Here is a 16219-nt window from a genome sequence, read left to right on the forward strand (position 1 = left end):
AAACACACCCTTAAGGGGGTCGCACACTGGACGCGCAGCTCGGCGGCGCGCCGCGCAGCGCCACGTCTTTTAAATTCGAACACACTATTCTCTATGAGAGTACACACACCGGCGGCACCTTTCGGCGTCTGTCCACGGCGGCTCAGGACCGTGTTCAAAATCCTGCCGCGCCACAGAGCGCCATTTACATAGTTTTATATTAAATTTACATGTGTGTGTCTCAAATCGTAGTTAATGTATATACGGACCTCACCCTGTGCTGCAATATACATTTAGTTTTATATTTATTTACAGAAATCAGAAAATTGCTGATGTTATCGGATTTTCAGGTGACAGTTGTCCTAGATGTGGCGTGGCGCGGCGCTGAGCTGCGCGTCCGGTGTGCGGCCGCCTTTACAGACACAGACTCTCTTCCCTGAAAATATGGCCAGCACTCTGTAATAAATATGAGAATATCATCGAGGAATTTGTGTTGTGTGGAAACTTTTCTCAATGTACATCCTCAAAACGGCTAAAACGGCTGTTCAGGAACCCACACTCACTCGCCTGCCAACACAAATGTACTTTCTGAAGGATGATACTTGGATATGCGAGAACAGACCTGGAACGTTAGCTAGAATTTAATGTCACCTAACAGCAAACTTTGTTTGTTTATATGAGAGATTATATTATATATGCATGTCTGTGTGTCAGTGCTAGAGGGCTGTGTGGTTTTTGTAACACCAGTAGTTTTGTTATATTTCAGTAGTAAGCTGATCATCTGTAGATTTGTCATCATGCAATTGTTAGTTGATAATGCATACTTTTTTCCATCATGTGAATTATTGCTTAATCATCATTTAGTAGTTATTTTGCACAGAAACTTATCAACTCTTCCCCACGACATTCAGTAATAAAATAGCTTCGCTAGATTCACTACTGAATCACTACATTATATTTCTCAGCAATGAAGGGGTTACGTCGCTATTTTGAAGTAATTAAACTCACAGCTTCATTGTTAATAGAGAGAGAGAGACTCTGAAAAGACGCAGGTACGAATCTCTCATCTCTCTTTCTATAATTAATTCAAATAAATGCTATAATTCTAGATTTATTAACCTATTCTAGGTTTTTTTCAGCAGTTTAATCAGTTATATCTTTGGTTCAGTTGTACTGTGTAGTTCACTGTTATTGTGTACAATGAAATGTTAATGTTTATGTGACTATAAACATTGGAAATTGCTTTCTCCATGAATGTACATGATTTTCAGTTTTTTCTCTCCAGCTAGACCCCATACACCCCACTTCAAAGAATCGCACACAAACCGTTTTAGCCAACGAATTGGTCTGTCATGCACAAATATGGAGTGCATTTATATCTACTCAATGTAGGAAATAAAAGAAGCAAACTCGGGTATAAAAACACACACTGACAGACCTTACAGATTACCCACTAACAGATGTTCAAAATTAGGCACATATGGTTATCTTTTGCCAGGGAAATTTGCATAAGGTCTGGTGGGGTGTTTTTTTTTTTTTTTTTTTTTGAAATGAGAGGAGTGTGGAGATGAAAAATTCTCTAATGAAGTGTGTGGGAACAAGTTTTACATATAGAGGCTCAAAATAAATAAAAATCCTCCGTTTAATTCAGGTTCAGGTGTGTGTGTGTGTGTAATACAACTGCTGAGGTGAATGAGATGTAGTTTTTGCTCTGTGCTTGTGTGTTTGAGTATAAATGTTTGCAGTGCTGTGCTGCCTTTTCATTAGTCATTAGATTTAAATCCTTTCCACTGGTTTGAGGCATTCCGGCTTTATCCAGAGATGCTGTGATCCAATCTCGCAACAACAAACACGGGAACACACAGCAGGGGAGATAGTGCAACAATGACTTCACTGTGTGTGTGTCCCAGTATCAGACATGTGGGAAAGAACGGGGAAGAGGGGAACGCGGGAAGGAAGGGCCTGGAAAATCAACAGGAGAAATAGAAAAATGGGGGGATGAGGTTGGCAGGGGTTGGAGGAGATTGAGCAGAGAAGAGATGAAGAGTGATGTTCCAACAATCCATGTGTGCAGTTACATAACGTCTGAACCTTAAATTGTGATGTCTCTTCTCGTCTTCAGTTATTTTCTTGTCTCACTCTGTTAGTTTCTTTCAGTTTTCTCTTCTTGTCTCCACTCAGCCTCGTCTTGTCCCGTGCCCTCCTTCTGTCTCTTCTCTTCCAGTTTAATCTTCTCTTATTTTCCTTTATTTGCTTCTGTTCTTTTCTCCTCTCGTTCACGTCTTGTCTTGTCTTATCTTGTGTCTTGTCTTAATTCAAATCAACCTCTTGTTTTCCTTGTCTCTTTTTAGTCAGTTCTCTTGTATTCTCATTTTGTCTTTTCTCTTCCAGTCTCATCTCCTCTCATTCTCTGTTCTCTTTGTCTCATCTAGTCTTGTTCTTTTTTGTCTCTTCTCAGTCCCGTGCTCTCCTCTCATCTTTTATCTTCCAGTCTCATCTCCCCTCAGTGTCCTGTCCTTGCTTCTCCTTTCCTCTCATGCTCTTCTTGTTTTGTCTCATCTTGTGCCGTGTCTCAATTCCTCTCACCCTCTTGTTTTTCTTCTTGTCTCCTTTTTGTTAATTCTCTTCTTGTCCTTAATATTCTCATCTTGTCTCTTTTCTTCCAGTCTCATCTCCTCTCATTCTTTGCTCTCTTTGTCTCATCTGGTTCTGTTTTTGTCTACTCTTGTCCCGTCTTGTCTTGCTCTCTTTATGTCTCTTCTATTCCAGTCTCATATCTTCTCATTCTCTTCTTGTCGTGAGTACCGTCTCTTCTCATCTCAATTCCTCTCATTCTCTTCTTGTCCTCTTCTCCACATGTTCCCCCCTTGTCTCATATGGTCTCCTCTTCTCTCAGTTCCTCTCATTCACTTGTCTCATATGTCTCTTCTTGTACTTTTTGTCCCTCTTTTTTCTTTTCTCTTCCAGTCTCAGCTCCTCTAATTGCATTTGCTCCTTGTCTCTTTTCCTCACTCATTGTCATCTTGTCATTTTTCCATGCTTGTTTTCTAGGGGTGGGAATTGGTAAAAATGTGACGATTCGATAGTATTGCGATATTTGGCCCACGATTCAATATTAGTGCGATTCTTAACATATTGCGATTCATATTATTCAAAGGCATTACAAAAAATTAGGAAAATAAGACTCAACTCACTTCAAATGTTACATTTAATTCTGTGAACATTATCTTCTACACATTAACAGAAGTGCATAAACTTAGGAGGGTAGTGCAAAAACTTTGTCCTTCAGGACAACATTCACATTCAGGACACAGGACCTTTTTACAGGACAGGATGCAATTATTCTCTGAATAGGAGACCTCCCAGCACATGGTGAGCTCCCAGCACATAACTTAAAATTACTTAAATACAATAGAGTAACATGAAGCAGACATAATAGACTAATTAGAGTAACATAAACCTGAGTATAATCATATAAATAAGAGTAACTTAGGACTTCAAGCAAATTAAAATAAAAAAAAGCAAAAATGTGTACTGCTAGAGTCCAGTCCTGTTGGCTGCAAGGTCATCAACCAAAAGTCATTTGGGAATATTGCCATTTTTGTTTAGAAAAAGGAGTTGGTCAACATGCTCCGATGTTAAAGTGCTCCTCTGGGCCGTTACTGTATCTCCTGCAGTGGAGAACTTCACTTCCTCTTCAGCTTGGGAAAATGCTGACTTTTGTGGGGCTGTGGTAGAAAATGTTTCTCCCAGTAAATCAGCAAGCCCAGATCTTCTTTTAGGTTGTGGCTCTTCAAGCTCCTCAAGATCCTGTCCATCCATTTCTACTCCACAGGCACTGCTGGTCTCTTCTTGCCTAATAGTGGGCTGTAGAGAAACATTAGATAGATGTTAAAAGAAAATGCATATCTCAGGTTTGATATAGCTGTGGAATGCTCAGTGCAATTGCGGATTTTCCATTAAAACAGATATAAGAAAATAATGCTAACCAGTATAGATATTAGTCACCAGATGAACATAGGCTTGGTTTTAATAAAATCATAAAAATAATATAGCATTTTTAAATACTTTCTGACATTTTAAAATAACTATTTAAACAATGTAATAAATTAGTTCAATAAAGCCTACCTGAAGGCTGGCTGCCTCCACAACCAGTCTGGATTAAATGTCACTGATGTCATCTGTGGTCAGGAAAAGGCAGTGACTTAAATCGTAGATCCAGGGCCAATGCTGTATGGAGGGTGTTTTTTTCCTTCAACAGTGCTATATCTCTTCTGCAGATCTTGACTTATTGCCTGTTTGATGTCCTTCACAATTGGTTTGTCCCCCATTGTCTCTCGTGTGTCATTTAGCAGCTTTGCCTGCACTGGAGCAATGATAGACAAAGTGGGATTCTTCTCCTCTGAAACAATTTTTGTGGCTACTAACATCGGTCGAAGTGCCTGTATTATGTCCTCAGCGTCTGTAATGTCATTTTCGTTGAGGGTGCAGATATCACTGCCTGACCTCCTGACCTCAGAGGACAACAGAGCAGCACAGATCGCTGGTTGCTGTTCCAAGAAACGTTCAAGCATTTCGTACCGACTGTTCCAACGGGTCACCACATCAGTCTTGAGCTTGTGAGTGGGGAGGTCCAGAAGCTTTTGTTTTTGCTCCAACATGAAGTTGGCGATTGTTCTGCGGTGGAAAAAAGTGGTTATGGACAAAAGTGGACTCTTCCTAGTAACCTGGCGACAGCAGGCAGCTTTAGTGCGCGCTGTGAGGCGAGGTTGAGCGTATGGGCAAAACATCACGTGAAGGTAGCCCCCCCACCAGCGTCTGTTTGTTAGCGATACCCCACTCTTCGGTTGCCGTTTTCAGCAACTCAGCCACACTGGCCCCGGTATGGCTCTCATGCATCGCCCTGGTTTGTAAAACATGAGCTAAAAGCTGCCATTCATTCGTGATGTGATGCGCGGTTATGGTCATGTATGACTCTAGCTTTTGATGACCAACCGTCACACGTTATAGCTACTCCTTCGGCTAAACTCAAAGTTTCATTTACCTCATCTTTGACTTCACTGTAGAGTTTGGGGATGACAGTGTCGGTAAAATATTTACGCGAGGAGATCACATACCTGGGCTCCAGTATGCTAAGCAGATTCTGGAAACCTTCGTTCTCCACCACACTGTAAAGCCTGTTTTATGCTTCTGCGTCGAATCGACGGCGTACCCCCGCGGACCCCTCTGCGTCGACGCGAACCTCGACGCGACCCCTCCGCCGTAGCTCGACGTGCACCTCCAAAAAATTGTAACTACGCGTCGCGGTGACGCAGACCGCAGGGGCTGTGATTGGTCAGATTATACATCATTTCCGGAGTGTAGCTTTTCCGGTTTCCCCCTCCCGCTTTAAAGCCTCAAGTGTTCACAAGATGTTGTATGAGACTGAACATTTGCACCCTCATACTGATAATTATAATACACTTATAAAGACAGTAAATAAAGAATTAGTAAAACTAAAAATATGGATGGATATTAATAAATGATCTTTGAATTTAAATAAAACGAAGGTAATGATGTTTGGTAATTATAAAGAAAACGCAGAAATATTATTAAGTATTGATGGTGTTGCATTAGAAATAGTAGGGATACTCCACTTTAAAGTGAAAATTCTGTCATCATATTCTCACCCTCATGTTGTTTCAAACCTGTATGAATTTCTTTCTTCTGCTGAACAGAAAGGAAGATATTTAGAAGAATGTCAGTAACCAGACAGTGTTTGGGTCCCATTGACTTCCATAGTTGGAAAAAATATAATATGGAAGTCAATGAGACCAGAAACTGTCTGGTTACTGATATTCTTCTAAATATCTTCCTTTCTGTTCAGAAGAAGAAAGAAATTCATACAGGTTTGAAACAACATGAGGGTGAGAATATGATGTCAGAATTTTCATTTTAAAGTGGAGTATCCCTTTAAGCTGGAAACCACACATCAGATACATACAAGGTAAAGTATCTAAAAGTATTTCTATAATTAATAAAGTGAAATGTCTTGGAATATAATATACTCATTGTATAGAAATGTGTGGCAATAATTATAAAAGTTCACTACATACCCTCTAAACATTTTTATACTGCTCAATTCTTGTATAAAGCCCACAAAAATATATGCATATGTATATGGGTGATAAACTGTTTTTTTTATTTTTTTTTATTGTGTTATACACTACTGGTCAAAAGTTTTAGATCGGTAAGATTTTTAATGTTTTTAAAAGAAGTCTCTTCTGCTCACCAAGGCTGTGTTTAGTATATAAAAAACAATAAAACAAAACATATTTTATGACAATTTAAAATGACTGTTTTCTATTTTAATATATTTTAAAGTGTAATTTATTCCTGTGATCAAAGCTGAATTTTCAGCATCATTACTCCAGTCTTCAATGTCACATGATCCTTCAGAAATCACTCTAATATGATGATTTGATGCTCAAGAAACATTTATGATTATTATCAATGTTGAAAACAGTTATTTACATTTCTATTTCATGATGCTATGATGAATAGAAAGTTCAAAAGAACAGCATTTATCTGAAACTGAAAGCTTTTGTAACATTAAACACTACCCTTCAAAAGTTTGGGGACAATAAGAATTTTAATTTTATTTAGGGGGGAAAGAAATAAATTAAATCAATACTTTTATTCATGAAGGATGAGTTAAACTAATCAAAAGTTACAGTAAAGACATTTATAATGTTAGAAAATATAGGAAAGAGATTCGCGAACCACACCACCCCCCTAGCGTTCTGGCGGTGAAATGCACCGCGATGCAACGCAACCCGACGCAGAACCATAAAACGGTCACGACGCCGTTGGAGTGACGGCGTAGCTACGCCGTGGAGTTGACGCAGAAGCATAATGAGGCCTTAAGGCTGTGAATCTTTGGATTAAGTAGGCTATCGCCTCAGTGATTTTCTTAGCTCTTTCGGAGTTTGGAGGTAACTTGATCATTTTTGTTTGGTCCAAGGTGCGTTGATTTGGGGGTAGGACAACTTTGGGTCGTTTCACTTCCTCAGTGGTCGCTAACTCCAAATGGTACCTTGTGAGATGGGCTCTCAAGTTTGTCGTATTCCCACAGTACTTCATTTTCATGTGGCATTCCTTGCATATAGCGTGCCACATGTCAAGGTCTTTACTATTCGCTTTTTGATGAAAACCGAAATTTACCCACACTTTCGATTTGAAAGAAGACGGAGGGTTGTGTACAACCGGTTGTGATGGTGAAGCCATGTTTAATGCATGACAACAAAGCATCGCAACAAGCGCCACCTTGTGGATGTAATACGCGAATGTAAATGATCAGAGTAAACTCAGAGAAAACCAATGGAGAAAACCCGAAAGTAAAACAGATAATTTTATAATTTTATAATTAAATATTGCAATACTTTGTGCTACTTTGTACAAAATATCGTGATACTGATACCTCATCTTTATTATCTTGTCTCTTCTATTCTCGCCTTGTCACTTTTCTTCCTGAATCTCTTCTCGTTCTCTTCTCTTTGGTTCTCTTGTCTCATCTCTTCTCATGTCAGTTTCTCTCGTTCTCGTATCATCTCATCTTGTCTCCTCTAAGTCTCTTTTTGTCTCATTCCCTGTTTATTTTCATTCTGTCCACTCGTTCTACTCTTGTCTCACCAAGTTTTTTTTTCATTTTGCACTTTACACTTGTTTTCTTGTCTTGTCTCTTCTCTTATTTTCTCTCCTTGTCTTTTCTCTTCCTGTTTACTACGTGATGTCAAAACTATTTAACGATAACAATAACAGATGAACAGTTCACAATACTCTCATCTGTTCTAAATCAGACATTTTGCTGTTATATGCATATGACCCCACTGGTGCAGTGTCTCTGCACATGTGGAAAAAGGATTATGTACATTTTAAGTGTGACTATAGTCTACACAGTACCGAAAAATATCTTGTCTATGGCAGTATTGATCAGTTATCAATGTCTCTCTTATGGTTTTGTCTAATCTTAGGTGAGTTTCTGGGTGGTGAGGGAGATTCTTCATGCTCAAACCCTGAAAATCAGAGCAGAAGTGGTGAGCCTCTATATCAGAACAGCAAAGGTAAGAACTCTCCATACAGTACATACTGTATGTGCTTCTTCTTAAGTGATTGTATTTGTTTGTGTTGTTAAGCTTTTTTCTCTCTTCCTGCAGAAACTGTGTGACATGAATAATCTCCATGCAGTGATGGCGGTAGTGTCTGCTTTACAGAGCGCCCCCATCTTCAGGCTCTCCAAGACCTGGGCTGTGAGTTATTCAATGTGCTCCATTTGCTTTTATTACTAACCACATTTTACGGTAACACTTTAAAGGCCTTATGTATAATACATTTATTCGTATTGTACATTATAACACATCAATATTTTCATAAAGTTAAAATGCATTATAATATTTGCAGGTTTCTTGTTACATGTGAAATTGGTTGTTTGTTATAGCGTTTATATATTGGTGTGACGTCACGTGAAAACTATGAATGGTAGGTGCTGTAGTGACGGAATGCATTTAAAAAAATTTAAGTAAAGTGATAGCACAACATATTTTAGCTAATTATTTGAAAACTATTAGCTTATATATATATATATATATATATATATATATATATATATATATATATATATATATATATATATATATATATATATATATATATATATTCAATTATATAATTAAATTATATTATTTTATATATTAAAGAGATTTAAAAAAAAAAACTCAAAGTATCGTGCGCCTGTTTTTGGGTCAGTTGGGTTCTTGGTCCATTCATTATCATTCTCTCCAACCCAGCTGCTGCATGGGTCCAGATTTATTTCGATGTTGTTTACAGGTTGTGAAATTATCCAGGCCTCAGTCAGTTATTGATGAGAGCTGGAAACTGCTAACAGATGAATCACTACAAAACCTTGAGCTGTTACTTTCCAATACTCAGACTGATGAACAACAAGAAACTCTGTTTAGTTTTCCCCCTTTTTAGTCTTTATTGGAATTCAACCATTTCAATTCCCAAACATGACACCCTTCATTTGAACACAATAGTGTTACAAATGTCAAGTGTTTGAGAGAATATTCTCTCTAAGAAGGGAAAAATTTATGTTAACGATATTCTTATGGACTAAACACTTAATTTTCTTTAAAGATCAATAGACTGTGCTAATACTAAAGTTAATACTGAGGTTTCCAAAACTTTTGTTTGTTTCTACTATAAAATGGGCCAACTATCTATAAAACGGACACCTAATCTTTGGGTTTTTATTACTTTACAGTGTGTTTGCTCACAAATCAATCTGTTGATGAGCATCTGTGCTTCACTTGGGTTGCTATCATTCATTAGCATGGTTTTCTTTAGCAGGTGTCCTTCAGAAAAACCCTCAAGAGTTTTAACTTTAAATGCCTACTCTTGTAAATGTTACATTTTGATGTATAGGAATCTGCTGACCAAGCATTTTTCATAACTTTGGACATTTGATAAATATGTTGCTTTTTTTATGAGACTGTTCTTTACGAAAGTGGCATAGCTAGTGCTTTTTTATTGTTGCTACTGTAAAACCATAAACGCTAAAATTAAACGTGTGTCACTTATTCGATGTTTAAATGGCCTTGGCCAGTAAGAAACCACCACCTGAAACACCCTAGCAACCTCATAGAAGGCACTAAAACCATTCAGAACAGCTTACATACCGCATAGTAATGCCCTGATATGCAATTCTGAACATTTTGGAAGCCCCTTAACAATTCCCTGACAGCTACCAACAACATCCTAGCACTGTGGTGGTGACTTTTTGCATGTGCAAGCGGTATTTATTAGTATTTTGAGGGAAACCATGGTTACCATGGTGAACTTGTAAAAGGATCAGGCTATCCAATAGCTCTATGCATCTGTCTCTTCTTTGGAAACATTGTCTTGTCTTCAGTCACAGCCAGCATCCTCCTCCTCCTCAATCCTGTCTCTAGTGTACCATTTTCAGTCTTTTACATAACTGGAATATTCCTCTCCCCCGCTTTTTTTGTCAGATCTGTGTTTTCCATGGCTTCTCAGAGTATAGCTTTCCTCAGACATGGCCAAACACACACGATCCTATGTCGTGGGCTCCAAAAGTCTCGACATACTTCTATTTGGCAATTTTTGTAAATTAATAAAATAATTTTTTGTTATATATTGGATTATCCAGCGTGATTTGAGAATGATCCAAAGAACATCTTGTGCTTCAGTGGAAGAACAGAAATCTGTACAAATTAATTTAGATAATGAATAGCCAAGTTTCCATCCAAGTTTTTTTTTCCAAGGCAACAACAACATCGACAGTAAAAAGGTTTAGCGTGTTTACCAATATAGCTGATGACCTAAATGTACAAGTTTAAATTAGATATTGAATCCCATATTTTCATTGTGGTGATTTTTGGTCCGCCCATTCAGACTTACTAATACTTTTTAATAATAAATTAAGACATTTAGGCTATGTTCAGACTGACAGCAAAATTCCTATTTTTTTTTACATGGGCTTTCATAGTCTGGACAGCAAAAAAAAAAAAAACACACACATGAAATCAGATTATTATTATTTTTTTATTTTTTTATTTTTCAATGGAATTCGAATATGGCGAAAGTATATTCACACGGTATGTCCAAAGATTTCAGCTGTGACTACAGTACGGAACATCACAATATATACCAGTCTCTCTGGGTTTTATTTTATTTTATTTTATTTTTCCTGCCTCTGTTTCGAAAGCCTCAGTCCCTTTACAAACCTCCTGAAGAGTGGTTTTGCTATTTTTCTGGGGACATTTGCAGACATTTCATCCTCACACGGACTTTTGTTTTTTTGCTAAGATCATTACGAAACACTAAACATTCGTTTTCAAAATGTTTTCCCCTTTTGTTTTGGTTTGGTGGAGATATTTTACGCCTGTCCCGACATTTACGATTGCTCTGCCAAGTGGTTGATGAATGAATAACAAACAAACGTCACGCTAACTGGGAATGATTATGATACAGAAGATGAGCACAGATACTAAAAACCAGCTCTCTTGAGATTTGTTGTTAGAGACCGAATTGTTTGAGTTCATTTAGATGATTTACTAAAGATTTGTGTGTCTAGAAACACATGCAGACTTGATAAAACACACAAACCCAGATTATTCCTAATGCTGTTCAAGCTAAAAAGGCAGTTATAGACCTGTAAATGAACTTGTTTATTGTTTTTGTCACAAGTGTGCGCTCTCTTGCTCTCTTTCCCACAGCTTTTAAGTCGGAAGGACAAGGCCACGTTTGAGAGGCTGGAATATCTGATGTCTAAAGAAGACAACTATAAACGCTTGAGAGATTTCATCAGCAGCCAGAGCATGACATCCTGCATCCCGTATCTGGGTATTTTTTCTTTGCTCTCTCTTTTGAACACACATAAACATAGCCTTGTGGGGAGGATATTTTCCAATCTGTCGTACATAATAATATAATGCATTTATAAATACAACATTTTCACACACCTCATGTCTTGCAGACATTTTAATTCGTTTTTAATTAAATTATCCCATTTTTTTCTTGTTTAAATATTCGCAAACCTTCGCACATTTGTGTTCTTGAATTCAAGCGCTTCTCACTGGATCTCACAGCTCTGTTTAGTGGTCGCGTGACCGAGACTGATCCATCAGTGAGTAAACGCATCTGCTCTGCCTCTGCAAGCTCGCGCTGCACTGTTTAGACTTTGAGCCGAGCGGATAAATAGTCTGTGCGGTGCCTTTCAAATGAGTTTCGTTCCACTTTTGTCGCATTAACATTATCGAAAATTTTTAGAACTCTTGATATCGTTTTATCGAGGAAAATTTGTATTGTGATAATTATTATTATCGTTTTATCACCCAGCCCTAATAATGACCAACACAATCTACCAAGAGCAGCGCAAATTAGCGTCTGGTGTAAGACATGTTGTTTTGGGGTGGTAAATAATGGCACAAATACCAGTAAATTGACAAGTGCAAAACTGCAAACCTTAGTAAATCACCTTGCGTGATTCATTTAAATACTCTCCACCCATACATTTTGTGTCTGAAAGGGAAACTCCTATAAATGCATATGTAATAAGGTCAGCCGCAAAAATAAACCCGTTTACAGGTTTTCAGCCCTAATTTTTCTCTGCGTGTAGTAAATCCTGACGGCAGTATTTTAACTCCAAAAGAGGGTTTGCGCTGGTGCAAGCTGTTTGTAAACCTGGCCCCAAGTCTTTAATCACAATATTCAAGGTACGCAGGAGAACACAGGAAAGCTATAAACCTCAATCAAGTAAAACTAAGATGACACAGAACTAAGGAAACTAAGGCTAAAAATACACAGATATAACTAGGTAACTAAATGAACAACAGATGAAAGTAATCAAATCAGAAACCATAGAAACTAATGAAAGTCATCATTGATAAGAAAAAAAAAATTATATTGTAAAATAATCTTACAATTAAAAATGCTTTCTATTTGACTGTTTTAACATGTAATTTATCCATGTGATGCAAAGCTGAATATCAGTCTCATTACTCTAGTCTTCAGTGTCACATGATCCTTCAGATATCATTCTAATATGATGATTTGATGCCATGTCTTATCAATGTTTAAAATAAGAAAAGTTATATACTGTGGTGCCGTTGTAGTATAAAGATGCTTTAGTTAAATTTCCTCCCTACAAGGTTATCAAAATATGTTCAATCATGCACTCCATTACATACAGTGCCATACTTATAATACTCTTATATAAGACTGGCATCATTATTAGCAGTTATGCCCTGTATCTACTGTACGTGTTGGAGTTACATCATCATCTGAACACCATCCCAGTCCTGCTTTATTCAGGGCGTTTAGAGCTCAGATGGGCAATGGGAGACGCTGCTGAGCCATTAACTACACATGCATCGGTTAAAGCAAAAACCTTTTTTCTCTTCCTTTTTTTTTTCAGTGTTTTTCTTTTACTTGTCGTCTTTCTTTTTTTTTTTTACTGGCAGCACAAACTGTGTCTTGAGCGAATTGGAAAACATTTATTTTGAGTGACCTGAAAAATGTGCGTGTTTGGACTCCTTACTTTCATCAAATTCTTCTTAGACGAGGCTGATTTTTTTGTATCTTTTTGGCACAGTTCTCATAGATATGCTTGATTATGAAACCGTATAAGTGAGGAATTAATAAATCAGAGCTGGTGTGCAGTCATAGTGTGAGAGATATTTACAAACTCTGTCCTTCGCTCTGCCTCTCTCCAATGTGTTTTCTCCATATATGTATAGGTCAGAGGTCTTCAAACCTGCTCCTGGGGACCTGCATTGCTCTGTCCTGCAGAATTCACCTCCAACCAATATCAAACACTCCTGAACCTGCTAATCAAGCTCTTCAGGATCGCATGAAAATTAGGTTGGATATAAACTTTGCAAGGCAATGTGTCTCCAGGAGCATGGTTGAAGACCTCTGGCCTAGGTGACTTGGTTAGTGTATTAAATTGACATCTAAGGATGCACAATATATCTGAACCATAATAGTTATCGACTGATATCTACATTTCATAGTCTACGTTATAATGTTGTTATGCCTTAAGTTCAAAATTCATTGATCATTTACTCAAACACAACACAAAAAAATCACAGAAGAGCCTTCCAACCCTTCCGTTGTTTAGTCATTGTGACCCATAGAAGATTTTTTTTTACCTGAAAATGCTAGTTAGGGCCCTATCTTACACCCGGCGCAATGCAGCGCCAAAACCGACGCAATTGTGTTTTGCTAGTTTCAGTCCGACGCAGTTATTATTTTCACGTCCTGTTGTTTAAATAGCAAATGCATTTGCGCCCATTTGTGCGCCCATGGGCGTGCTGGTCTGAAAACGAGGTGTGTTCTGGCGCGTTGCTATTTTGAGGCAACAGAATTTTTTGGGGTTATTTAATGAGCGCGTTAGTAATATGCACCTATAGGCGGGTCCACACCGCGCGTACACTCTGCTTATCAAACACACAGGGACGCGCAGCAGCACACAAACATGCCAAATATTTAACATAAAAGGATTACAATGTAAAATATTATTATTGTGTACATAAAGATATGGTGGAATCCGGCTTGTCCCGTTGATGGTCTGCTTGCACACTTTTACCTCGCACACGAGCAGTTCCATTTGCGCTCTGGAGACGTGTTCTGTCTTTCCACTTTCAAATTCCGTCATGTAAATAGCGAACCTGCCATGGCGTGAGCGCAATTGGCATTTAAAGGGAATGGGAGATGAGACTCTGATTGATTTAACGCACGTAAATCCGAAAACACACCCGTTACTCATTATGAGAATAGGGACAACCCTTTTAGACCATGCGCCTGGCACGTTGAACATTTTTCCCATTGTTAAACTATCAAAAGTGGATTTGGACACGACCTAAGTGAACTTGCGCCGTACGCTTTAGACCATGTGCTTAGATCGTTAAAATAAGGCCCTTAATGTTATAAAACTGGACTAAAACTTACTCAACAGTGCAAGGGTATTAAAGCCCCCCTGTAGTCAATAATTGTATCCCTTAAAACTCATCTTTGATCACCAAAATGACAGATGTAAAAGTTTTTTTCCTTTCGTTGACCTGATTGGTTACAAGGTAGTTTGTGACGTCAGAAACTCCAGCGATTTCAAACCACGTGTTTGAGACTGTCTTTGGTTCACTGCAGTTTTAAAGAGAAAATACTCAGCAATGGTGTTGACTTATGAATTTGCACATGGGTTGTTTTAAAGCATATTAAAAACACCATATAGACATATAAACAACATCAAAAGCTTGATTTTCACCACAGGGGGACTTGTCTGCATTCTGCATTCCCACCACCATACAATGAATGTCAGTAGGGTCCAGTGTTGTTTTGGACACCATTGACTGTCATTCAAAACAAATCAGACAAGTCTTACAAGTTCTACAGAATAAAGAAAGTCATACAGGTTTGGAATGGCATGAGGAGTAAATGATGATATTTTTTGTTTTTGGGTGAATTATCCCATAACTGAACTTTAAATGAACAGTACCAAGACTGACTGTGTGCTTGCATATGTGTGCCCTGATGTGTTTAGTACGGGGCTGGAGGACTCCCAAGCTCTTTGGAACGCAGAGAGGAAAATACTGCTCTCTTGTACAACTTGAGGTCTAAACTGCAATAAAGAACTGCCAGTCACTTTCCTCAAAGAAAAGATGGAGGAATTTAAGGCAGAGAACTGGAGGATCTCTTGTGTTCTTCAGACTTGGCCGTACTACTCAAACTGTTAATTTTGACCCGCTGGATGTTCTTTCACCCATGTCCCCCTACCAACAGAACAGTGGAAGTGCGCTAAAAACACGAAGAAGATACATATTTATATAAACACGAGCTGCCCTCTAATAGTAGACCAAACGTTAGTTGATGTTGACCAAATTTGAATTAGTCGGTTAGTCTCAGAAAAAGTTACGCACTCTGTAATGGACAGATCGTAACATGGCTGATCCATGTGGTAATTACTGTATGTTAGGCAGGAAATCCAGTCTATCAATCATCAACCTAACTATGGCTTATCATTTGAAGCATGCAAGTAGTAGCCTAACGTTTTTCGCTCTGCATGGCCTGTTGTTCTAAATGTTAACCTGGATAAATGTGTGCTATTATTGGTGCATATCCAAGTGTTCGTGTGGACTAACCCGGAGGTGCCGGCACGATCACTTGAATTTCTTCCTTCTAACAGCGGAAAGAACTTAAAAAAAAATCAGAATCATGCAGAAAAGAGTACAACTTTCGAATCTGTAAATGGTAAGGGTCCTCCAATCAGGAATTTTGGAGTCGATCAAAGGGAGCATTATGTGCCAATACGATCACCGATATCGACCTAATTGAAGCCTACATTTAATCATGTAGAATTATTTTTATGGATGGTGCAATCACAATTTTTACATACATTCATTCAGGGCCTAAATTTCATTTTTGAAAATGGGGGGAATGCCTAGAAAAATCTTTAGTCGAGGGCAGCTCTAATGTAAACGCCATACATTTACATCTAGTTACATGCACATTCACCGTGCGTGACACATATATGTTTATTTAATAATTCATCACATTAATGCGTTGGTTATAAAGATTCAATAGTCTTCTTGAATTGTGAGTATCTGGCGATGGCCATCATTTTGAGTAGGATATGAAGCTGGAGCCAGAGCTTGATGTGTCACAGGATCTAGTGAAGGTGCCT

General features: G+C 38.2%; 1 protein-coding gene across 4 annotated transcripts in view; it reads left to right on the forward strand.

The window, feature by feature from the left end:
- ralgps2 (Ral GEF with PH domain and SH3 binding motif 2) overlaps positions 1-16219 on the forward strand; it is a 125485-nt gene that overhangs the window by 63187 nt on the left and 46079 nt on the right. For all 4 annotated transcript variants that reach the window (XM_082146822.1, XM_082146825.1, XM_082146823.1 and 1 more), the window contains exons 7-9: positions 7992-8081; positions 8175-8267; positions 11256-11382. In XM_082146822.1, the coding sequence (XP_082002948.1) occupies positions 7992-8081; positions 8175-8267; positions 11256-11382 (310 nt within the window). The remainder of the gene's footprint in view (positions 1-7991; positions 8082-8174; positions 8268-11255; positions 11383-16219) is intronic.

This window comes from Leuciscus leuciscus (genome assembly GCF_965113295.1).
Source record: "Leuciscus leuciscus genome assembly, chromosome: 19".
Taxonomy (NCBI): domain Eukaryota; kingdom Metazoa; phylum Chordata; class Actinopteri; order Cypriniformes; family Leuciscidae; genus Leuciscus; species Leuciscus leuciscus.